This window comes from Lottia gigantea (assembly GCF_000327385.1).
Source record: "Lottia gigantea unplaced genomic scaffold LOTGIsca_125, whole genome shotgun sequence".
Lineage (NCBI taxonomy): Eukaryota > Metazoa > Mollusca > Gastropoda > Lottiidae > Lottia > Lottia gigantea.
Window position 1 is genome coordinate 527414 of NW_008707332.1, and position 26850 is coordinate 554263.

The 26850-nt window shown below is 29.9% G+C and overlaps 3 protein-coding genes across 3 annotated transcripts; 1 reads left to right on the top strand and 2 right to left on the bottom strand.

Annotated features, from left to right (window-relative positions):
* Positions 1-1952: 1952 nt before the first annotated feature.
* LOTGIDRAFT_138363 (hypothetical protein) lies at positions 1953-7741 on the bottom strand (the record flags this gene model as incomplete). The annotated part of the gene is made up of 13 exons (XM_009048611.1): positions 1953-2133; positions 2416-2499; positions 2772-2900; positions 3222-3334; positions 3630-3747; positions 4089-4189; positions 4484-4615; positions 5106-5214; positions 5900-5964; positions 6485-6570; positions 6835-6930; positions 7069-7117; positions 7607-7741. 13 exons carry the CDS (start codon positions 7739-7741, stop codon positions 1953-1955), a joined length of 1398 nt encoding a protein of 465 aa, XP_009046859.1.
* Positions 7742-10002: 2261 nt separating this feature from the next.
* LOTGIDRAFT_138397 (hypothetical protein) lies at positions 10003-13494 on the top strand (the record flags this gene model as incomplete). The annotated part of the gene is made up of 8 exons (XM_009048612.1): positions 10003-10194; positions 10490-10611; positions 10966-11120; positions 11455-11660; positions 12155-12247; positions 12498-12609; positions 12830-12899; positions 13338-13494. The coding sequence occupies 8 exons, from the start codon at positions 10003-10005 to the stop codon at positions 13492-13494; spliced, it is 1107 nt and encodes a 368-aa protein (XP_009046860.1).
* A 5628-nt stretch (positions 13495-19122) lies between these two features.
* On the bottom strand, positions 19123-26336 carry LOTGIDRAFT_138416 (hypothetical protein; the record flags this gene model as incomplete). Its single annotated transcript, XM_009048613.1, has 16 exons — positions 19123-19270; positions 19634-19750; positions 20095-20212; positions 20436-20547; positions 20900-21017; positions 21310-21468; positions 21761-21852; positions 22229-22288; positions 22570-22637; positions 23677-23788; positions 24094-24159; positions 24262-24361; positions 24711-24843; positions 25253-25385; positions 26019-26094; positions 26242-26336. 16 exons carry the CDS (start codon positions 26334-26336, stop codon positions 19123-19125), a joined length of 1707 nt encoding a protein of 568 aa, XP_009046861.1.
* Positions 26337-26850: the final 514 nt, after the last annotated feature.

Genomic DNA, 26850 nt, shown 5'->3' on the forward strand with positions numbered 1-26850 from the left:
AGACTTGTTCCACCATGAAGTGTGCAATGACATAAATTTTATCAGAACAGTGACAAAATATACATGAACATACATTTGTTATATTTTTTTTTATTTCTGAAATGATTTATGATTTTTTTTACAATGATACAAAAAAAACTAAAGCTTCAACACCATTTTAACCAAATACAGATTGAACTATAGTTGGTTGATTAATATTTAGTAAAGCAACCTTTAATATTTCTTTAGGAGCATCACTTCTTTCATTTTCCTGAAAAATTACAAATGAAATGATATACTGAAATGATATGAAATATATTCAAAGTAGCAGTTTTTGTATCTGTCAATAAATACAATTCAGAATTTGTTTTTATAAATATATAGAATTCATCCCCTGTTTAGAAAAGGGATATGATGTCTAAATGTTTTTTAGACAAGGATTACAACTATCAATAGCACCCACATACAACCAATGACCTCATTCAAAAGGGAAAAACGCCCAGGCAGTTACCACATTTTAATTCGATGCTGTATGTAACTTGTAAGGGGAACCTCACTTCCGATTTTAATTCTGAAATGTTCTTTGATTAGCTACAATCTAGCTCTGACAGCTGGTAAAGCAAATATTTAAACATCCATATCCCTTTAAAGTGCCTTATACCCTCAAAATATTTGTCAGACAATATTGATTACCAAGTTATCTTTCAATCAATAAATTGCCTGCAAATGATATTGACAATCCAGGCAACGATTATCATTTTATGATTCAAAAAGTTACTTTCTGTCTTAGCCTATCTAAATTCCTTTCTAATACTTGAATAAACAAACCAACATACCTTCCATACAGTTAACATATTACTAGCAGCAGAACTTCCAGTAGATTCAAAATAAACCATGTCATCTTCTTCAAGTTTTAATTCATGACCTAATTTCTTCCAATCATTACTTATTAATTCTGCTACCTTTGTGATATGTTCTTTTGTTAAGATGTCACCTATTGGTTCTTCTTTTACTACAATTGAAGAGAAAAAAGCTATATTTATAATCTGTTTTAACTGTTTCTTTCCTTTAACACTGCATATTACTGTGGTGAGATTTCACTTTCTTAATTTTCTGCTACTGATTGCACTAATGAAAACAGTTAACTCCATTGATCATGTAATAAATTGGTCAAAGCAGCAGCATAAGCCCTTAGAAACAAACATTTTTTTACAAGCATAACAACTTAGGTCAATGAGGATCCTTTATACCAGCTGGTCCTTGGCATTGATCTTTCATTTACTATCTAATTAGCACACAGGGCCAGAGTTTATAGTCTCATAAATATGAAAATTAGATGATTTTTCCATGTCAACCCCTCCTACATGCATCGGTGACAGTTTAAATAGTGCTTACCCGACAAGGATTCCTCAGTCATCTTCTTACGTTTTGGCTGTTTTTCTTCTGGTTCTTCTTCCTCCAATTCATGCTTTTCATCTTCAACTCCATTTCCATGCATTTCATTATCATCATCATCATTATTGTTAGAAGACTGAAATTAATCAAGATATTACTTCATGATCATCATTATAATTACTGTAGGTCAAGGTGACTTAATCATTAACTAAGATAGAATGGAAATAATCATGTTTTTTTTACATTATCATCATCAATATAACTTTAAGACTGATCAATTATTAAGATACAAGTTCATTTCATTATCATTATTAATAATGAAATACTAAAATAAATCAAGTTATATCAAATTTTATATCATCATTATTACTCCATTATCTAAAGTTATCACTCCATTATCTAAAGTTATCACTCCATTATCTAAAGTTATCACTCCATTATCTAAACTTATCACTCCATTACCTAAACTTATCACTCCATTATCTAATGTTATCACTCCATTATCTTAATCATTAAAAGACTAAAATTACTCAAGTCATTACTTCATTATCATCATTATTACTAGCAATCAGTAAGACCTACTCACACAATATGGTATGATAAAAACTTACAGGCATGTCTTGTGCTATTTTATTCACCATGATCTCCAGATATTTATTCAATGGTATAAAAGGAGGATTAAGTTGAGTAAAGAAATGGGGTGATCTTCTAGCTAATAATCGTAGTGATCTCCATTGAAAATAAGGCTTGTTCAACAATCTGAAAAATAGAAAAGTTCAATTCAGATCAAAACAAATCATATCATATTGCTTGTACATAATATTTAATTACCTTATCCAATAATTGTGTTTCTATAATCCATAACTAATCTATAATCAAAACTATAACTTGTGTTTCTTACATGACATTGAAAGATTAATAATGGATCAGTAATGGCTAGGATATACAGATGAAACTAACTTAAAAAAATGCTCTTAATACACAAATCATTGACATTTATATCTTTGTATTTCTATTACACACAAATATATTTCAACTTACATGTATTCATCTTCTATCATGGCATCAGGATCTGCTTGGTCAATAGCCTCAGCAAAATATTCATTAATATTTGGTAGAAATATACTGTAGAAGATATAATTAATCATTAAATTTACTGATAAATCATAAAATCCTTGAAATTTTCAGAACTTACACTTCAGTTTCTATAGCTGATTATCTAAGAACATTACTTTACAAAGATAACTGAAACTATAGGGACTTCAATAGAAATATTTCTTTTTATATGGGAGGTCACCATGTACATGTACATTTGAGCGTGCAAATTAAAATGCCTCTAATTTAATCAGTATAACTCTGTGTATTGACAGTACAGTAACTAGCAATCTATTACTTACCGAGAGTCAGCCTTACAAGCTTCCATATTATTAGCATTAATATTCCACAGCCTGGTTAATTCTGGACTACCCATATTTATCTTACCACTACTAGCCATTAAATCATCTCCTACTCTCTTTCGTTTTGCTCTAATAATAATTTTGATAAAATTTGGTACAACAAAGAAAATTTTTAGATGTAAGAAATTACATTACATACAAAATCTAATTAAAAAATACAGAGATTCTAAATGCACTGCAAAATAATATGTTTGTCTTCTTTGATCTAAGGTAAGTTATAACAAGGTTAACACTTGCTGAGGGTATTCTTCATGGCCAAGACATCAGCAAAAATTTTGTCATATGCAAACCCATCCAAAATTTAAATCAAGATTGATCAATTTCAGACCAAGAAGAAAAAAGTTATTGTGGTCAATTCTTGATGTAAGACATTACATATAGTTATCTTACCTAACTCTAGCTTTTTCAGTAGGTTCTTTTTCTTGACTTAATTTTTCTCTGACATAACTAATACAACCTTCATTTTTCCAATTATTCCAGTTTTCTTCACGTTGAAGTATATGCTAAAATTTACAATTTTAAATATTCAAAGTCAAATATGTGCAGAAATTCCATTCTAACTTGACTTACATTCTACTTTTCAAAAAGCCAAGACATGCTTACTTACATACTAAAAGAATCAGTTTGATACAAAAAGCTCAAAAAGCTTACAACAAATAAGCGTCCACATTATAATCTATGCATATAAAAAAACACAACTTTGAAATAATTAATATGTATGTAGAGTAAGCTCTGTGCCATCTTATTTTGATGCTTATAATGAAACCAATAGTCTTGAGTTAAAAAATAGTTACTTACATCAACTGATTCAGCAAACTTGTCGCCATCTGGTGGAGTTTCTTTAATTAAACTCGTTACTTTCTCTGTAGCTGTCTTGATCCAGGCTGTTTGATCATCTGTTAATGTTTGACTGGCACTGGAATATAAAAAAATTACAGTTATTCTCTGTCATAGTCAATAACTTTGATATAAACTAGTTATACCACAGCTAAGCTCTGCCCACATGTTCATATAACGAAAAGATCAAAAGAAATAACAGTGGAACTTGATATTGCACCCCTTTTTATGTATGCTTTTTTCCCATCAGTCCTGCTGAGTGCAAGATATACTTTTTGTTTTGCATGTCCTTACTTATCTAATATAAAGTAAAAACTGTTTTATTGTTAGTCTTCATTGCATATTGATATCACTTTTGTAATAGAAAATGTGTTGAATTTTGATTTGAAAAATAAGTTCAATTGCCTTGGCGATAATTACCTTTTGAATTTAACTTGAGCATTCAGATATTGAAATACAATAAGAAACTGAACTAAAACATATCTTCTAAAATTACTGTCTGATAACTGTAGATCTAATAACTGAAATCAAATAAAAGGAAGATTTAAGAGAATTTCTAGGTGCATTAGATCTATTTTATGTTCACGCAATAATTTCAAGCCTTACTTTCAGCTTGGAGTATAAGAGACATGATTTATAGATAGCTACCACCATACATATATTTATCATCAGGCTTCAGAGATGTTGATACTCTTATTTCAAGTAAAAAATTAACTTTAGAAAGAGAGTACTGAAAAACTTGACACAACATCCTAACTTTTGATCAGGGCATTTCATATGAAATACTTAAGTAATCTACAATTGATTTCACTTACTTTCTCACTAGTGAGATACTTTGCAAAGAATGTTTGTGTATCCATTTGTTTGGAATGATCAAGTTTTTTACGTTGAGATTTCAAATCATCTAATTTACAACTATCAAATGCCTTTAATACTTCATCTGCATGCTGACAACAAAAAATTAAATTATTAACATAATGGAAATTAATTAGCAGACTAATTACACAATAATAAGTTAATAGTTTATAATATATATTCAAAAGAGAATACTTATTTCACCTGATAACCTAGCCTTTTCAAAATTAATATCAATAATAACATTCTAAGGGGAAGTAAAGGGGTTCTCTAACTTTTCTTATGTGTATTAGGGCCATTTTTTCAGCATCATTAAAATTTTCTATCAGAGGTCTGTAGTTCCTGTAATTATAGAAATGCTTCACCCTTTATGATGTCACTATAGCCAAAGTTTCTAATAAAATCAAAGGGTCTTTGCAATAACTTTGCTATCAACACTTGGTAGTGGAATGGCAAAAACCAAAGACATCTAACAATCCCTTTAACCTAAAGAATTTTACATTCCCAGACAAGAAGAGAAATCATTCTGAAAAAAGACTTCTGGTGAGAAAAAAAAAATCCTTTTTTTTTTTATATACTTACTGATACAAATGTCTTCCAAGATGATTTTTCATAACATTGTAGTGGTTTACGAAAATAATCTTGTAATGACCAAAATCTTTTGTATAGGTTGTAATCTATAGGAAATGAACTGAAAAACAAAGAGAATATGATCAAATTATATGACAAATGAAGTAAAATAGCTGAAATGAGTTAATTTTTATCTATCTTTATTGATATATGTCACGTTTAATTGTTGTGGACATAAGAGTGTAAGGACCCATTTATTTGGCATAATAATATACATGTGCTATTACAAATGGCGGCTTACATTACAAGTAATTACGTCACCAAGGAATGTGTCACGTGACTAGCTAGTGTACTGTATGGAAAGCAATCTCCTACTAAATATCATATGCATGCTCTAGTCACAGTATTAGAGTAAATACATCACAATATACAATACTAATAAAAATAGTAGAATAATAAAGATTGTTTGTTATGCAAGGAAAGATATGTCTACTAGCAGCTTTGCTTGATTTACAATATTTGGAAGAATCATCAAAACAATCAAATATTCAACTTCAATATACACATTCCTTTCAGAAACATTATCAAAAACAGTCTAGAATTTTGCCATTTTGAGCGTTTATGAGCTCTAAATTAAAGGGGTTTTGAATAACAACTCATACTTAATGTCTACAAGAAATTGTGGAAAGGACATGGGTGATGATGTGATGCACTTATAAATATAATATTTTTATGCATAGAAAACCAATTCAGTAATAAATATTTCAGCAAGTAAGATTTGACTACAAGATTATAATAATAATCACCTTGAAGGAAAATCAGCCATTTCACCTTCTTCTATTTCCATAAATTCTTGTGTACTATCATGATGCTGAAATATATAAGATGTATTAATCAACAAGGCTTTCTCATTATCAATATACTAAAAACACAACACAAATCTGAATTTGAATTTGATTGTGTTAATGAAATGATGTCTGTACCTTTTTAGGCTAATGAAGACAGACAACGCCATGCAGTGTGCAATGAAAAAAATAAGCCAAGACCACTGCATTACGTTTTTGTCAATTTTAAGTATTGCGTCTGTTGAAAGTGTGTAGCCTGTAGCTATGACTATGACTATATACATTTTTCATGAAAGCTCATTCAATCTGCACAACTGACAGGAGAGATAAGTTGAAAAATCTGAAGATATATCTTGACCTATACCAATATTGAAAACCTGATATCATAATGTATCGATACACAGGCAAACAATAGAGTATGCAACCATGAGTATCATAGCAAGTAATATCGTGCTGTATCGTTTCACTGATGTATTGTGCCAGAACAAGTGAGGTTTTAGGTTTGTATAGAGACATGGATTTGATTTTCGCTAACATAGAAAATACACTTACAGTTTTGAATTTACTTTCATCACCATGAGTATTAAATATAGTTACATTATCTAAATTAAACTGACTCATTAGATTCAAAGCTGAAATTAAAAAAAAAAAACATTAACAACATTATTAAGTATTAAAAATAGACCGATTTATAAGAATAAAGCTTGTATGGATTTATTTGACATATTTAGGAAAAATAACTTTTTCAAAATCAATAGGTTTTCCTACATAATTTTCAGAATAAAACCCACTACAACCATTTTTACAACAGAATCAAGCAAATGATGTCATAAACAGATTCTAACATTCTTACTTATTGTGCTAGTCATTCCTAAAACAAATAAACTTATGCTCACCAGATCTTTCAGATAAAGGAAATAGACGAGACAGAAATAACTGAATTCTTCCACAAAATACTGTATTCTGAGACTTAGATAATCGACGGATTAAATCTGAAAAAGAAATATGTCTTGTTAACTGACTAATATGAAAGCTGACAGCATGTCCAACCCTCTACAAATATAAGTAATAAGGCATTTCATTAAAAATCTGACATTTTAAAAACAAAGGTATAAATTTACACAACTTACCATTACACATTCTTAATAGGAAATTTTTACCAGCATCATAAAACCCAGCCTAAAAAATAAAATTTATATAATTAATCTATATATAGAAACTTTCCATTATTAATGCCCCCAAGAACATTTCTTTAAACAAACGTTTCGAACTCGTCTCGAAGTGTAGACATGAGAATAAGTTCTACTTGTTCAACTTCAGTAGGGACGCAGGCTGAATTATATAGGTCAGTTGTCTGAAGATCGCATAGCATGAAACTGAGTAACAACAACAAGTTTGTTTAGGTTTTGTTTTAATAATTTATATATATAGAAATATACAAAATTAACACCAAGCTCCGAATTATGTTACTTTTATAACCATTGGTCAGAGAATGCACTCTAGTTGATACGTGAATTAGCCTGAAATTTCAATGAACAACATATTGTAGGACTAATTGTATTCTTGGATAAATATCTACCAAAAAAAGTGAATGATCAATCTTTGTATAACACATTCCAAATACTCCATGGTACTTTCACATTTGGACCAATCAAAAAGCATACTTACCGATTTCCAAACATTAACATTTTCTTCAACAATACTAAATACTTGTTCTGATTTTTCTAGAGTAAGCATATCAAACATATCAGCTAACATTTGAAATGGTACTGTAGTTGTACAAATATCTACAAAATAGTTCATTGATAAAACTAACAAAATAAATCAAATGTCGAGATAATACATGTCAAGTATATTACATTCATATATTTTATGCTTCTTTACCTTTTACCTTTTTAATGCCAATCACTATTCAAACTGCAATTCTATATATTTCGATGGACTATGTTTATTTTAAAAAGGTGGTTACTATCCATTACCTGCCCATTTCTAATGTTTTTGATTGCTTCATGATAAAATATTGCATACTAAATATTTTTTATTGGGAGATGAGTTATTTTTGAGAAATCCTGTTCCTAAACCTTTCCAATTTCATGTGAATAAAATATTGAATATAAAAATGGACATTTCAAATCTTCCATAACCCACTTTCACTAAATTGAGTTAAAAAAAAAAAAAATTATCGTCAAGGTAATGATTATCAAATCAAAACTAAAATATTTTTACCTTTTAAAGCTCCCTCAATAGCACATGATATAACTAGCTTAAAAACCTCACCATTATTTTTCGTTTCCTGTAATAAACACTGTCTCATATGAAAGAAACAATTCTTACTATGATGAAATCAAAAAGTGCAAGATAAAATACCAAATGAATGAAATGAAATGGAATTACAATTCTTCTCTCCTTATTTATTGAAAGCACAAGGCTTTGGTTTGCAATTAAAATCTGACTCACTGATCCCCTTTGGTTCCCAATAAAATTGCAGGAAATTGAAAACATGTTTGATTAATTTACTCACAACACATCTTTTGATAACATCTCTAAGTGATTGATCCATGGCCAACTTCTTTTCTGCTTCTCTGAAATATGCATTCATCTAATATATATCTATCTCAGAAAACATTTTGATCTTCAAACATTTTGTACCAATAGCTCCAATTTGACTCATTTTAGAATTAAGCCTTGATTATTACAATCATTATAAGGAAATCAATATTCATCTCCATTTAGTTGCAAAATAAATATTTTACCCAATGTTTTCTTGTTGAATTCTGGATATGCATCCTGAAATATCATTTCCTTTAATGGACTTTTCCACTAATTCCTGAAAAGATGTTTAGAAAGACTAAAAAAAAGAACATCCCATTTTCGCTATTACACATTAATGTTCATAAAAACTTTGAAAAGCCTGGTTTGACCTTCAGGTGACTACTGTCTATGTAAATTGAAAAGTTTTTTGAATTATTTTGATATTTTTCATGAGAATTGGAATATCAGCCTCAAAAAAATACTGCTAGTCTTAGAATATCTTTGCATTGATAAAAATATAATCTTTTGTAAGTTTACATTAACAAAAACACATTTCTATTACTCTCTTAGAAATTTCAACCCCAATAAGTCACAATTTTTCTGACCAGGACTAAGTCTATGCCTATCTATCTTATGTCAAAACAAACAGGGACTAAGTCTATGTCTATCTATCCTAGTATGGCTATGCCTGGGCCATGTCATGGGCTTTGGGAAGACATTATGACAAAGCCCAAAAGAGCGTGCGGCACCTGGATAACAGTTGTATCAAAATACCTTTAAACAAAACAGTAAGGGTAAATGCAATGGATTAAATGTCATGTATTTAGTACTCATTCAGCATAATTAATACTAACCGTAAATTTTATTCTAAGAGTATCGAAATCAATTTTAAAGGAAGCTGACATCTTGGAAAATCCACACAACTTTTGATGACGTAGTTCACACCGGAAATGTGATTTGGCATAGTTCTTTCAAACCCTCTCTGGTCGAGTTGTCAAGTTTGAAAAGTTTAAATGCACGGGAAACTTTATTGATTGAACAGGTAAGCGTGGATGAAGCTTAGGTGAACCCACAATTGCTTTAAGGAACACAGAAATGTTCATCAATAACGAAACAAGTGTGTGCAAATTAGATCATTCGAAGCCTTGTAGCTGTAAGCTAACCAGTCAAACTGGCAACCCTATTTTCTGACAACCATATCGTTTTTGAATCTCATTTTGCAATTATTCTACAAATGAATTGGGCTTTCAAGTCCGTAGCAGTGTCTCGATTATCTTTAGGTTGAGGATAATTCCAGCGGATGAAAGTTAAAAGAGTTTTAATATTTTGGACTTGGTGTTCGTATTACCAATATAATTTACAAACTCACTGCAAAGGTTGTGTTTCCCATTCCTGAATTTCTTTATAGGTTACTGAGTACAGACTTTCAATATTACAGCAGGTGGAATATTCACGGATGGAAATGGAATAAAAGCCTAAAATACTCTAGGTCAACTTAGTGTGTTACAACCATAATGTCACGATTTAATACAATGAATAATAATTTAAGACAAAAAAATGGTTCCAGTATATCAATATCAGTGTTACCGTTGAATAATGATGATATTCAGAGACCGAATGTTCAGTTAATGTGTTTTGATTTGACTCATAGTTCTAGAAGTGTACAATTTATTCTTTTAACTGCTGCCACATTTTTTTTCTACTTAATTTATGGTTATATGCAGGTAACTCTTTTTTTCATCATTGATTTAAAAGTCTCAATAAAATTTGAATTATAAATAAGTAGGTTTAATACACATAGATTTGTAAAAAGAAAATTCATGTTTATTCAATACAAATTTGAATAAGCTTATGTGATTCATTGCAGTTAAGTGTATGTGAAGATTTGCCTGAAGCATAAGTTGCTACTGGTATATGTTTACTTGAATTCTGTGGTACCAGTTAGTTAAAACTAGTAGTTTCATGAATATCATTTGGTTTGGATGCAACTTATTTAAGATCATTTCTCTTTTCTTTCAGGAATTAATATTTCGCCTTGATGGTTTCCGTCCATTTGGAATGTATTTAACATTAGTACAATTTTTATATTATGTTTTATTTGGGCTTGTTGAATTACAATTGAAAGAGGACAAAACAAGAAAGTAAGCATGATTTTTATCCTTTTGAAATTCAAACCTTAACATAGAGCTCTGATACTGGAAGTAAAGATTTAGCATAATGCTTTAAACTGAATATTTGCAGTGTCTAAAACTACCCTTTCTAATCTTTCTAAACAACAAAACTAGTTTAAGTTCTTACATACAATTTAGTACACTCTATTTTCAATTAATCCATTTAAAATAAACTCAGTTTGATCAAGCAAATACATAAATATAAATAGCATATATTTTAGAAATATTTTCAGGTATAATTTACGATGTTTTGGATAATAAAACATACTTCCCCTTTGATTAAACAACCAATGAAAAATATGTTATTTTGTGTTTTTATTTCAGAATACCAATAAAAACGTATCTTTTTCTAGCTTTTTTGACTGTTAGCACCATGGGACTTTCTAATACATCTGTTGGATATTTAAACTATGCCACTCAAGTTATATTTAAATGTTGTAAATTGATACCTGTTTTAATCGGTGGAATACTTATACAAGGTACGTCAAATATAGATCATGACAAAGGCATATGGCCCTGCAGATATGGTTTATGGTTTTAATTTCTATTTTAGCATTATAACTATCCCCATATAAAGGCACTATAAAATATATAGAATAACATTACATGTAAACGGTTAAGGATTAGGATTAGATATTAATCTCTTACAACTAAGGCTAAAAAATACATGATGATTTTTGCACTTTGAGCTTAATCATAAACTTGTATGGCTTATCATTATTCAATTCATTTCATTCCAAGATATTGTTTAGATTTTGTCTGGCAAAAGTTTCTGAATATCATTTAAAATATGTATACTATCTTATATTTCAGGAAAGAAATACAACATTATAGATTTTTCAGCATGTATTTGTATGAGTTTGGGATTGATATTATTTACATTAGCTGATAGTACAGTTTATCCTGAATTCAACCTATTTGGTATAGTTTTAATATCATTAGCAGTATGTGCTGATGGAGTTATAGGAAATGTACAAGAGAAGAATATAAAACAACATGGGGCTAGCAACTGTGAAGTAGTATGTATAAATTTGTTTGTTTTTTTATCAACGTACAATAGTCTGCAGTATGTATGTACCCAGGAGTGTCAGTGTGCAGACTCAGTAGCGATATATTTTTATGTTATGCTTTCATTAGAAATTTGTAAACAGAACCTGAAACATGTTGTTAGTCAGAGTTTAATGCTGTGCAGACAACTGACCTATTCCAACCTGCATCCCTAGTTTGTCATGTTATACTTGAGACAAGTTCAGAATGTTTGTTTAAAGAAGTGTGCTTAGGGGTATTTATGATGGACAGCTTTTCAGTTAAACACAGGTTATATTCATTATGTTGATTTCAATATGAAAATTAAACATCTTCGTAGACTACAATTCAATAAACATTTACCATATTGAACATTAAAATTGACATTTAGACCTGAACAAATTTTTTTTTTCATTAGAAGATACTCAAGAAATATGTCCTTTTAAGTTTGTTCCCAAATGAATTAATTCTTATGTTTTTTCTCCAGGTTTTATATTCTTATGGTATTGGATTTTTCTATATATTAGGAGTTCTGCTGGTCTCTGGCCAACTTCTTCCAGCATTTCAGTTCTGTCAGCAGGTAATTTACATTAAGCTTGTAAACTGCTGAATATTTTATTTCAATTAAATTATTGTATTTATATTTCTGCATTTAACTATTTATAGAATAAAAAAAAATTTCTGAAGGCTGCTTCTCAACATAATCTTTTAAGTTACTTTTTGATACAGAAACACAAATTTATCTTATTCTGGCAGTATCCATTTCTATATCGCTCTATAATTGATGTTTTGAGCACTATTTTAACAGTGAAACTATTTTATTATTGTAGTATCCAATAGAGACATATGGTTATGCTGTTATATTTTCTATCACTGGCTATTTAGGAGTTAATATTGTTCTGACTTTAGTGAAAAGTTTTGGTGCACTAACAGCTGTAACAGGTATAGTCAAATTAATCTTACCATTCTAATTACCTGATTATTATTCTAAACCTTAGCCTACCTCCAACCAAGCATCTAACTCACTGATTTAAGTCAACCCCCTACCCTGAAAACTAGAGAACTATTGCCATAGACAGGGTTTGAAAATTAAATTTGTCATTGTAATACTTTATGAGCTAATGAAGCTAACTTACAGAAAAGCTATATAATTTGATTTCAGTAACAACATGTCGTAAAGCTATCACTATCATCTTATCTTTTATTTTCTTTGCCAAACCATTTACTATCAAGTAAGTACATTCACATTGTTCATATTTTAATGTTTCATGTTAGCTATAGATTAGCTATTTTGTGCATTTGTGAGCCAGGAAGTTTGAGCTTCTCGGTACATTTGTGAGAGAGTTTACCTTAACTGATTAGTGAATTGGGTAATCGTCTTGGGAGGTGGTTAAGTAATTAGATTTTAAAGATGGCGGCGGCATGTGGAAGTTCAACAATAATAAGAATAATAATCAAAAAAGATGACTTTCTTCTCTTGTCAGCTGATGCAGCCATATTGCTTAATCGCCGATATCAAATTTCTGTAGACCACTGATCAATCAAAATTGCACACAAATCGTACTAGCAAATAAAAACCAAATAAAATCGGTCGACAAAAACGCCTGTGCTTTCGTAACACTACTTAACAGCAATGTTTCAACCTTAATCCTAATCTTCTTGTATTACAGTTATATATGGTCAGGCTGTATTGTCTTATTGGGTATTTATTTAAATCTGTACAGTAAAAATCAACAGGTGTGGAATCAGTACTTCTCTCAGTTATTACGAACAATAGGAAACAAAGGTATCCGACCTAAATATGTAGGTGTTGAAAATATAGTATAATGTACTATTATTTTCATTGTGGGATATTTCTTTTTAATGGAATAACCCATGCTTTATTATGTGGTTTTTCAATATAATGTGGTTGTTTCAGCTTTATCTGTTATTTAAATAATATACTATCAAATCTTCAAAAGATCTGATTTAACATGAGTAAAAGACTAACAAAATGACACCAGATTGTGTTTATATGGTAAATAAATTCTGTGTCTGACGTATTTACAATAATGTTGAATGATAGTGGAACAGGCTTCATTTTGACCAAGAGGATCAGATTTGTGAAACATGATTTTGGTATGCTCTAGATTCCTAGAAAGAATATGAAATCCACAGTGGCTTAAATGGACATTTGGGCTTGGGGTGGGGCCCCTCCCCCCTGGAAATTTGTTTTTAACATATACTCTCCTGCATTCTGATTTGCATGGGACAATAAACCAAGGTCCCGTGTTCTACAGGCTGTGAACGTTAAAGATCCCTCAACCGTTGAAAATAGAAAAAAGTGCAAGCTAATGCCGGTGTCATGCCTACATGGTGCAGAAAAGTAGGATGTAAAACTCCATTCATTTTATTTTTCTCCTGCATTCTGAGACCCCTGTGTAAGTCAATCAGTCTGTAATTATTTCTCAGTTTGATTATAATTGTATACTTTTGTACATTTTTTTGGGGGATGAGGACCCTGTGGACATGGTTCAACAAGTCAGGTCCCTATGGTGGTTGAGCCACTGGACATCCAAATTGTGATGAAATGGTTGATTTTCTAGTGTCGTGAATCAAGTAATACATCTGATCTCTTGCTTACAGACTCATAATGACAGATTTATTATTTATTAATCATTGTTATTTATATTGTGTTGTTATTTTATATGAGGGCTTTCTTTTTTAATAAAATCTAAATAAATATTGTTTTGTTTTATGCTGACCATCAAATCATATCTAGAGTAGTCACTACCCTGTAGTGCTATCAGTGTTATTGTATTCTGACTTGCTAGCTTAAAGCTATTCATATAATGAGAGGGAATGAAGTCGTTTTTCAAAATTGATTAATTACAATTTCATTTACATGCAATAGGCATCAATTTCCAACAGAAATGTTTCAAGAAAAACGTGAGCTATTAAAGAAAGTAACAAACAATCAGTTTTTTTAGCAACTTGTTCATAAAGATCCTTTCTACCAGCTCGATCTTTTCTGAATCTATTGTTTTAAAATTGGTATGGATAATATGGAAAAGATCGATTCTAGCTGGATCAACTGGAATAATGAGGACAAATAATTAAATAGACTTGGAAAGGCCAACTGAAATAAGAATCCATGATCACCATTTGTTCAACATTACCAAGCAAATGACATCATTGCGACAATCTAACAGACTTTATCAACAGTTACTACACGCAATGGATGTAATGTATTCACCACCAAATTAGGTGGTTGGAGAAGCTGATCTTTGGTGATGACATAATACATGTTCTGACCAACAGCGAAAAAAAATCAAAAGGGTATTATAAGATCTACTCCACGGAAGATATATAAGAATCAGCATTTCAGAAGGGAAACAAAATAACCACATACAGAGAATTCAAAAACTTTATTTCATAGAATTAAAATCTAAAGAACAATTCATAATATATAGAATAAAAAAGATTGATTCATAATGACACTTGAATATATAATCTAATAAATAAATATTATTATTTACTGGGCCATGTACAAAGCTGCCAAGATGTCAATTTTATTATAAAGATTTGGACTCTATTATATAAAACACTTAAATAATGATATTTTACCCATTGGAATATTACTAGAAGTTGAAAACCTCAAGTGCAGAGTCAAAATTATGTCAGTTCTACAAATTCCAAATCATGAATGACTTAATAAAAGTAGATCCATAAAGAAAAGATGTTTATCATTCAAAACATCCAAATATGTGGAGAGAATAATCCTAGGCACCAAGCATAATCCATCAACAAGTCTAAATAACAAAAAAATATTATACATAAAGGCCTTTTTAAGCAACTATCTTATTTTTGTATTTGGGACTATTTACTGAAATGAGATCTAAATATAAGACCATAGCCAAAAAGTTTGGAATATCGATAACAATTAGTGCATAGTGCAGTGCTTTGGAAATAAATTTTGACACTACCACAAAAAATGGAATAGGAGCTTATCTATCCTTATATAAAGTGTGTTCAACAATATAACATAGTGATGTGGGCTCAAAACTAGTTCAATGACCAAACCTCTAAAAACTAAAAAAAATTTGAGCAAATGCAACAAATCAACAAGTTTGATTGACTAGCTAATTCTAATACTAATTACTGATCATAATTACATCTAGAATGTGAAAGTAATGATATAAATAGAATATTTACAAATCAACAAAATAAACAATAATTTAACAACAATAAATATCACAGAATAAAGTTATAATTAATAAATAATTAGTTATAATTAAAGATATCATTGATACAATTATTCAACATAACAATACTGCTGAATGGATATACTAAATTGCAAGTCTTTTTTGATTGCTTTTCTGTATCTAGATAAATCATAGTTGGAATCATTTGTAATATTGTGAAATATACCTTCTATTTATATCCAAAATAATATTCTGAGTAATATAGAAAACTATTTTTGAACATCAGCGAATGATTCAAAACTTAACAACAAACAAGAAATCTTCTATATCTTAAAGAGATTGTAAAGAGGTTTTCTAAACTTTTTAAGTTTATTGGGGACACTGATAGCATCAATTTGCACCATTCCAATTTTTAATCAGACATCTGTGGTTCCTGGTTCCTGCAATTCCACAAAATGGTTTGGTGATGTCACTAATTGTGAAATATGCTGCAAATTAATGATATCAGTGTCACAGACACACATGCAAAATTGAGAAAACCCCTTTTCCTTTAAGGTACAGCAAATCGCAATTGAACTATATAGGCAAGAATGATATTGTGGTTTTTTTGTTTCTACCTGAAGTTGAAATGGACTTATAATAATGTTAATGATCTGAAAACCCAGATGTTAGCAAAGATATTTATATGCCTGTAATGACAAATAGTGAAATATCAACTAACAAATAACAATCAGTTCTATATACCTATATAAATTATTGACAAAATCATATACTACAAGCATCAGACAAGTTTTCATATCAATGATCACAGTATAAATTGCATGAAACATGACAAGCCTTGAAAGTATGAAGATGTATGGAATTTTGGATTCATCATAGATTTCTTATGTCGTTGAATCTATTTTCTTGAGGTAGAAAAATACTTAAAGGTATTGTAAACAAGTTTTCTAAATTTTTATGTGTATCAGGTCCATATGCCTTATATTTGCTTCATTCTAATTTGCTGTCGGATGTCTGTGGTTCCTGCAATTATTAAAATGGTAAACCCCATATGAGATCACTATCGCAAAAGTTGTTAAAAAATTACAGACATCTGACAGAAAATTAACATGGTGCAAGTCAATCCCTTTGTAACAGAAATATCTTGCTTTTTTCTCTTGTAACAATATCAAACACTGTGGAATCTAAATGGTAGGAACCAACAAGCACAGCTCATTCAGTTTGACACACTTTCCATTTACTTACATCACCATAACTACAAGAGATCCATTATTTATTGCTTATGTGAATATCATCTATAATAAAATGTATTTAGTGGCCAGGTCTAATGACCCTATATATCTGTGATCACATTTGACAATTTCAAATTATCAATCTTCACACACAATTAACATCACAAATGATACTTTCAAAACTCAACTTGGACTAGTTTAAGAGTAGGTCTCATCCGAATTAACAAACTTAATTATAAATATTATAGTAATAGAAAGTCAAGATCAAAAAATCACACATTTAATTATAACATATACATCAAAGGCCTATTCTAACAATTTTATTCATGTGATTTTCTCAATCAATATGACAGATAATTTATTAGATTTCATGAATGTCTTTTAGAGCTATGGATAGACTCTACTTCTGAGTAATACCAGTTGCCTGTTGAAATTCTACTTTATTTTTAAATAAAAAATTTCTACAAATGTGATGTACAGAAGTAACTATTCCAGAATAGTCCAGTGCTCCGTGTATGAAGGGAATGGTGATTCCAAAATGTTTTTGCTATGACATTGTTATTGAAATATATATTCTTTCAAATTGTTGAGCAGTCATTCAATACTCCTTACTCTATTTTATGTTAAAACCGCTGTTTTGATGAATGAACACCTCCATTTTGGCCTGTGGAATGATAAGCAAATTCAAATTCCAGTAATGATTAAACTGTTTTTTGGTAACTGCTCTAAATTTAGGTTTAACAGATATTCCACCAATCTAATAATGTTTTCAACATCATGGTTTTTAGTTAATACATGACTATCTACTTGATTAGTTAACTCAATGGTTTTCAAATAGGTTTTTAAAATGTCATGTACAGATCAGTTTTTTAGCTTGACTTCAATACAAAATAATTCATGCACTGCAAAATGTTGTTTTGCATTCGTATGTTAATTAAAAATAACACTTTTCATGATAGTCAATAATACATTAAGAATGAGATCTAAAGCATTAAAAAAACAAACTAGAATACTTAATTTGATTGGAAGAGATGTTTAAATGCATAAATATATAGTTTATACTCATACACTCAAGTATCCTCTAAACACGACACATAGAAAAAGTACAAAAAAAAAGATCAGAGTGATCAAGAAAGAGTATAATTATATAACTAGTTTTGATTAAATGAGTTGGAAGAATTAAAGTTTACTAATACTAAGAAATAAATAAGAAAATTCTTGAAATATGGTGTAACTTATAATTAAAGAAATAATATATATATATCAAAACATAATTTTATATTATTACTTATTATATTTTCTAGTAAAAGTATTGGAAACACCAGCCACTATGTTTTAATATAAATGTAGTTGTTAATATTCACTTTTCCACACAATAAAGTTGATTTTAGCCATTCATGTCACTTTTCAAAATCAAAATCAGTCATTGGGTTCTATTGAAATTCAACAATGTGACTGTTGTCACTTCAAGAACCAATTCCACATGATTTTGTCAAGAATTTCAAATTTAAAAAAAAATATTGACAAGCTTGAATGTCATAAATTTTCAATGAATGTTTCATCCATTTTGAATCGTATAGCAAATAATAAAAAAAGAATTCATGCAATACTTCTCTGGCCAAAAATAGGGATCTCAACAGGTGATCAACAGGTGATCTAATCACCAATAGTAGTCTGTTGCCGGTTTACTCTGCTATGCATACTAGTATCGATATGAAGCTATGGGCATATATATTGATATGCTTGGCTTAGCAAAGTATAAACCGGCCTTCAGATATATACTGTCTAAAGACAATATTTTAAAATAATACAATATAAGAAATTGTCACCAATATACATAATATTAAAATCATTATACAATTAATGAAATAGAAAGGTAATAGATGAAACCGACCCAGCAATTTTGATCAAAACAGACCCAATATAGGCTATAACTCAAAGAAAGAACACTTTTAAATTGTAAAATGCTAAGAAAAAGAAAAAGGAAAATATATATATTGCCTGTTTTGTTCTGCACAAGAGGAAAAAGGAGATCATCTTTATGTAGAGTTATCAAAAGAAGGTAAGTTTTCTGTTGATGGAGTACATGGTTGTGAAGTGGTATCGTCTCGACTATGTATCTGTAGTTTTATAGCATGAATTCTAAAATGTAGTCTGGATTCAAGCTGATAACCTTTGTAATTTTTCCTGCAAGAAATACATTATTGATTAAAGTATACAGCTTTGATAGAATATATCTTAAAGGGATATTAAAGAGGTTTTATAATTTTATCATATGTATCGGGGAATTGCAGGAACCTTACGTCTTACGTGTCCCCAATACTGATAAAAAATTTCGAAAATCTCTTTACAATCCCTTTAAAGGAATAAACGGCTTGTCCCTCCAATATCTACTTAATTTACAATTCAACTACTAGAAAGAAAAAAAAGAACAACAAAATAGATCTACAGGTATTATTTCGGCTTTATTGATCTGTTGTTTAGCAGAATATATTTCCTAAAAGACCGACTGGTTGTAAATAAGTGAAAAAATTGAAGATTAATTCTTACTTGGTTTTCTCTAGTAATGCTTTAGTTTCTGCAATTTCATCTTGATTTAAACATATTCTAGCCATCTCAACTATTGCATAAGGTACAAGATAAAAATCATGTTTAATATTCTTTTCACTGAAAAAAATCAAAATAAAAATGAATAAATTTACCCAGAATTCAAGTGACCAATCAAGAAAGGTCAAAAAGTCTTCTTTTGTTTATCCAGAATGTACATACATGGACATTTATGATTGGTTAAAACTCTTAATTATATGCAATAAGAACATAATGATATGATTAAGAATACATGATAATTCATTTGAAACACCAATTAATCAAATAGTTTGCTTAATTTGACACTAAAAAATAAGGAAACTCATCTTTAAACCATTGAAATTATTACTTTGAAATTTTGAAACTGTACAATAATAAGACTGTTGAAAGAATGATTGATATTACTATGTTTGAAATATACTTACTATGAAATGACTTCAGTAAAACATTGATTAGCTTGGAAATATTGCTTTCTATGAAACAAACAAACCCCTTTTAACAACAAAGCTAGAGAATAATCATCATAAAAATATAAATATTTATCTGAAAAAAAAAAATTGATAATGTAAATATAATTTGTATGCCATAGGAAGTATGTTGAGCCTTTAGTTAGACAAAGATTAGCCATATTCAAAGTGTACAATGAGGCAAATTTTAATGTGCACAGCTTCAGTTTCCTGTATCAACCATACGTTGACACTTTTTCCATGTCATCCCCTCCAACATGCATCACTGACATGGGGGAATACAATAGTTCAGTTCTTACCTTTGTTGGTTTGAATTTCATTAATAGTTTGTTCTATAATTGTTAATATTGGATCTATTAAATGCATCTTTTGACCAATTATATTAAAACCATTCCATACATATATCAATTCCTACAAATTAAAATAGATAATAATATTATAAATATTCTTTAATACTATATATAAATATACTTAAAATCTTAAATTGCTGGTTAATATATATGTTGTCTCAAACAGGTTTTAGATTTGAATGTATTTTTCGAATATGACCAGGCCACGTATTCTCGTAACAATCCTAGCGCTAGGATGCCCTAGAAACAGTGTTAGATGTTAAGGCCTTAGGGCATCCTAGCACTAAGATCATTTCGAGAATAAGCGGCCTGGAGACCAGCACAAATGTCAACTTGTTTCAGGAATAAATGAAACTGTATTTTTTTGCTCTCTAAAGAATTGATGGTTTATTTATAATCAAATCAATACTTACAAAGGCAGGAAGAGTAAGATAATCATTCTGTTCAGTATATCTTAATGTTTTTCCAACAGCAAATTTCTCAAAAGGTAATGATTTTCCAGCAATTTTCTGTTTTAAATTTGGAACAGCGCTATGAAAAACAATATACAATAAATATAGTCTTGAATAGAGCTGGGTGATATACAATGGTATGATTGAACTACAAAAATATTCATCTTTCCAAATATACCTGGGTTTTGCATATCCCAGGTATCTAAATAGATTTAAAACTCTTGCGCATCTGTGGAGATTTGGACAGTCCCCATTTAACAGGGCCTGTTTTTTTCTGTATTTACACCAGTCACATCTGTCCAAATAGCTGGAATAGAGACAGATGTTTGGGTCTGCTAACATAGTCTGTGATATGAGATATATCAACCTACCCATACAGATATGTTACATGAGCTTTGGTATCTTCTGACTGGTCATCACACATGAGTAAGAAGGAAGCTTTCTGATATGTATAGGTAGCCTTACTCCATCTACTTTCATGACATAATTTCTCAGCATATTTCATAGCTAACAACCAGTCTGACTTAAAACTAAAATTACAATACACACAAATAGTCAATATGTACAAACTTGAAAAGACTTTGTAAAGCTTCTTTCCTTTTGAATTTGATTATGACAACAATAAATCTGATGCCCGGATCGGTGTTTGTGAGAGCTGGTCAGGTGTCAACTTTAAACCCCTTCCATCCATACATGCTGCAGACACTTCTGACCCTCTAAGAAATGATAACATAAGAATAGAAAATGCATTTTTTCTCATAATTCTTCCTTTCTTAGACAAGAATATTTCATATTTGTAAGAAGAAAAAAAACAATGCATACCAATGACACCACATCAATTCCCAGAAACATAAATGATGAAATTGTCTCCATTCTGACTGTGAATCAATGGACTCTTCAAATTTACTCACAGCCTACAAAATATTAAAGATATTGAGTGCATCTTCACCTGAACAAGCATCGTGTCCAAACCACACCCCATACTTCTTCATACTTCCTCACAATAAGTCACAGTATGGTAATACAAGTGAGATAAATTACGTATTCATAGCTAAATATTATCCAATCAAAACGCTGCTATCTTGCTAGTAAAATTTCAGCCAAATCGAAACAAATCACTCTTTATGACGTAAAAAGCCACAACAAATTAAATATAGGTGTAGATGGCTAAATCTCTCTATTCCCTGACAGTAATATGTCATGAGGCAATATCAACGCAATGAAAGTTGTTGTCAAAATTTCATTGTTTCAGCTGGATTGAAAAAAACAAAAACATGACAATTTTTTTACCTCATCAATATTTCCTTTGACTTCTTGTATTCGACCAGCGAAAAATAAAAATAAAGCTCCCTATAAAATAAAAAACAAACAAAGCTCATCAAAAAAACAAGACAGATTAGAGATACTGTATCACTAATCTATTTCCCCATGTGGTTGGCTAAATATTTAAGAAAAACTTTTACCTAGTTTCATGAAAAACAAAGTGATATCTTATCACAGAGCTTCATAGTGAGTTTTACGATGGACTGAATACAATGTTGCAACCTGTTTAAGCCAGTTTTCTATTTATGTAGAGTCCCAACTTTTAATGAACTAATAAGTTGGATTTATTAATGATAATCTTTATTTACCTTAGGATATTTAACAAGACAAGATTTTAATACTTCAGATGCTAATTCTATATCACCATCACCTAAACCTGCAATATAATAATATAGTGTTATATAGCAATAACCTATTTCAATCAGATGCTAATTCTATATCACCATCACCTAAACCTGCAATTTTATAATATAGTGTTATATAGCAATAACCTATTTCAATCAGATGCTAATTCTATATCACCATCACCTAAACCTGCAATATAATAATATAGTGTTATATAGCAATAACCTATTTCAATCAGATGCTAATTCTATATCACCATCACCTAAACCTGCAATATAATAATATAGTCTTATATAGCAATAACCTATTTCAATCAGATGCTAATTCTATATCACCATCATCTAAACCTGAAATATAATAATATAGTGTTATATAGCAAAAACCTATTTCAATCAGAAGCTAATTCTATATCACCATCACCTAAACCTGCAATATAATAATATAGTGTTATATAGCAATAACCTATTTCAATCAGATGCTAATTCTATATCACCATCACCTAAACCTGCAATATAATAATATAGTGTTATATAGCAAAAACCTATTTCAATCAGAAGCTAATTCTATATCACCATCACCTAAACCTGCAATATAATAATATAGTGTTATATAGCAAAAACCTATTTCAATCCAGGTTAGATGACTCGTCTATGTAGTGTGCAATGAGGAAAATCTTACCAGGTCGTGGCTTTACCCTACGGTCAACAGATTGTTAATGTGCAATGCCTATCGCAGGCAAATGAAGCTTTAAACTACTAGATGCTTTTTACATGTCAGCCCCTCTACATCACATCACTGACAGGGGGAAACTAGGTTGAAACATCCAAAGGAATTGAAGCTTGGAATTGAGCACTGAGCATGAAGGAATTACAAGCCAATATGGCATCATCAGTAATAACTGGCATTGAAAACTGGAAATTTAGACTCTTGATATATTCTCTCTATCAGCTGCTATTAGCTGGGAAAGTAAATATCTGGGCTACATCTTTTGTTCAAAAACATCATTAACTAACAATCAGAGAAAAACACACATTAAGTTGACAATGATTTAGTAAAGTTTAATGACAAACCTAAGACATATGTAACAACAGTATGGTAGGCTACTAGTACAATGGAACATAATGGTCCTCTTAAACTTGTTGTCATTTTGCTTCCATTTTCTAACTCAGCCAAACCTAGTTGCTGAAAAAAAATTAAAAAAAAAAACATTGAATTACATTCAGTTATGCAATTGAACATCTCCATTAAGAACCTTTGACATTATATACATAACACTAGAAAATTGTACACGAAACACACAAGAAGCCAAAAGTAAAATTCAACTCTTCAAATTCTCCTAGGTTGAGTTGGCAAGTATTCTAATGTTGAGTCATACAAATCTAAGCTATTATCCACAGCCATATAGGGATATACAATTTTAGCAATCCATATCTAATTCAATGTTGTTATCCAACAATCCATTTCATCATGCAATTCAATAAACATACCTTATTTCCAGAAAAACCAACAAATTCTAATAGTTTCATGACTTTACCAGGTAATAGAGAGATCATCTGAAAGTATATTATGTATATATGTAGGAAAATTCATTATAATTTGTTATTGAGAAATAATGGTCGACCCAAAAAAATATCAAAATATGAAAAATATCTTACCAAGTTAAAGGCACCAACCCCCATTTTTACACCACTTTCAAAATGTATTCTATGCTGTTCATCTGTCCATTTTCTAGATTTTAAAATTTTATTACACTCTCTACAAAAAATAATAATCTTTTAATAGAGATACAGAGTTATTATTATATCATTCTACAACTGATGCATTGAGCACTATTTTAACAGTGAAAATACTGTATTATTAGATACACAGTTATGCAGAGGTCAGAACAAGATGGAGTATATTAAGACCAATTTCATTTTATTCTTTGTAAATTCTATCTTTATGCACCTTATTGCAAACGAAATGAATGCTCTTTGGCATTAAAGAAGTCTTTGTTTGTTTATTTGAATGTGAAATTCTAATCATTTGTAAATAAACTAACAAAACTATCAACAAAAGGAGGTAAGAAACATTTTATTAAAAGAAAAAAGTATAAAATCCTTACTTGTATATTTTATAACATTCTCGAATCTTTAAACCACCCTTTACAAAACTGATCAAGTTTTCATCCTGTATGAAAGTTAGTAATGCTCTTAATAATAAACATTCTGCATAACATAATTCTGCATGGATTTCATCTAAAATAAGATATAATACAGAATCTAGTATAATATATTTTGTATTTGAAATACTTAATAACATTGAGAAGAGCATGGATGGCTCAATGAGTTGGCTTGCTTATCTAGGGTTTGGTTCCACTCACAACAGTGATGCTAAGTTGGAGGGGGTGTAATAGAAAAAGCATCCCATGGTTTGGATTGGACAATAATCTCATAAAGATATCACAAAATTTGGAAAATAACAAAAGAGTAGTTGCCTCACATTATTTCATTTAGTTTCATTTAATAAAACCTATGAAATAATCAAGCTGTTTTTTTTATACCACTTTACATAACACCTTTCATATAAAATATATTATACATTATAAGCAGATCAGGGGATTTTCTACTGTCATCCAGATTACATATTAATCATTAGTTATATTACCTTCTGTAAGATCATTATAACTGACTCTAGTCAAGGTCTTCCTGAATGAACCCATTACTGTTGTTTTTCTTCTATAGGTATTACAAACAGCAACAGACCTTTTTATGATCTTAATTGCTGATTCTATATCATTCTACAAAATAGTTAACACTAAATATAACATATACCATCAATTTGAAAATGTGTCAAGAAGCTAAAATCAAGGAAAGTGAAGAGCTATTCAGATCACTCTTATGAAATGGCAAATTGATTCTTTTGATCACAAGTATATGAAGTTTCAATAATGTGATATAACGAAACTATGCAAAAAACAATGTTGTGAGGTAGTGGTTCGCGTTGAGCTACTAACTTACTATATCAGCATTTTGTAGTAATATTATTGAAACTTCAGATAGCCGTGTTTTGATCAAATCGAAGAATTCCCCTTAATAAGTTTTGTGACTTAAATAATCAATGGAACACCAATGGTTTTTTCTTGTCATCTTTATTAATAAATTGACTTGACTGTGAATTTTAGTAGGATAGTAGGATAGTAGGGCAGTGGCCAAGACCTTTTATTTTGAACAAATAATTACAACTTGTCTTTGAAAAACTTCCATTTCAGGCACTGACAATGCATCTTCTTTTCAAAAGAAACATTATAACTGAACTAGGTCTGAACAAATATTATTAATGACAGACATTTTATAACGAACATGCTATCCAGTTTGGCATCTTCATACATACACTGTTGAAACATATCTATATATTTTAATTGACAACTTACCATATCGAATGTCATAACAGCTTGAAGGTACAATATCGTACTATAACCCAATGCTGGATACATACTTTTCAATGAACTACAGAAAAAAAATAAGGCATAAATTATATTTTGCTTTTATAAACAGGACTTATGAACAGGATTGTCTCCAAATATGCCCAAAGAGTATATAATTGGTATATGATTGCAGACAGTTAGTAAAATAAAAAAAAAATTGTCAACTTACTGTGGTTCCATTCTCTCTTTTGCATCCGAAAATTTATTATTTAGAAACAATTTGAGTGCTATACCAGTTTCATCAATGGAGGTTTGTAGATCCATATCACTAGAACTGTAAATAAACAACCTTAAAATTCATTAAGCTTATACATCATATTCTTCATCTCGCTTTATCAAAAGTGGTATGAGTCTTTACAATCTAGCCCTTGATAAGGTTATAAATAATGGCTTTGAAAGGCTATGATTTAAGATTAGTACTCTGGATACTGTATGACTCCTTATTTTTTCCTACTAACAATTTTTAACACAACCCTTCAACTGCAGAATCTTCAAACATCCGTAAAAAAAAAATTCATATTACTTACATATGAATCTTATCAAAGGCATCTTCAAACTCCTAAAAAAAACAAACAGATATTAATTAGGCATTAATCACAGGTACCATATCTGAATTTTCATAAATACAAGGTATCTGAATTTTCATATTTATAATTTAACTACAATACGTATCTGAATTTCATAAGTTATATAATTTAACTACAAAGGGTATCTGAATTTTCATAAATGTAATATAGCTACAAAAGGTATCTGAATTTTCATATAATAATAATATAAC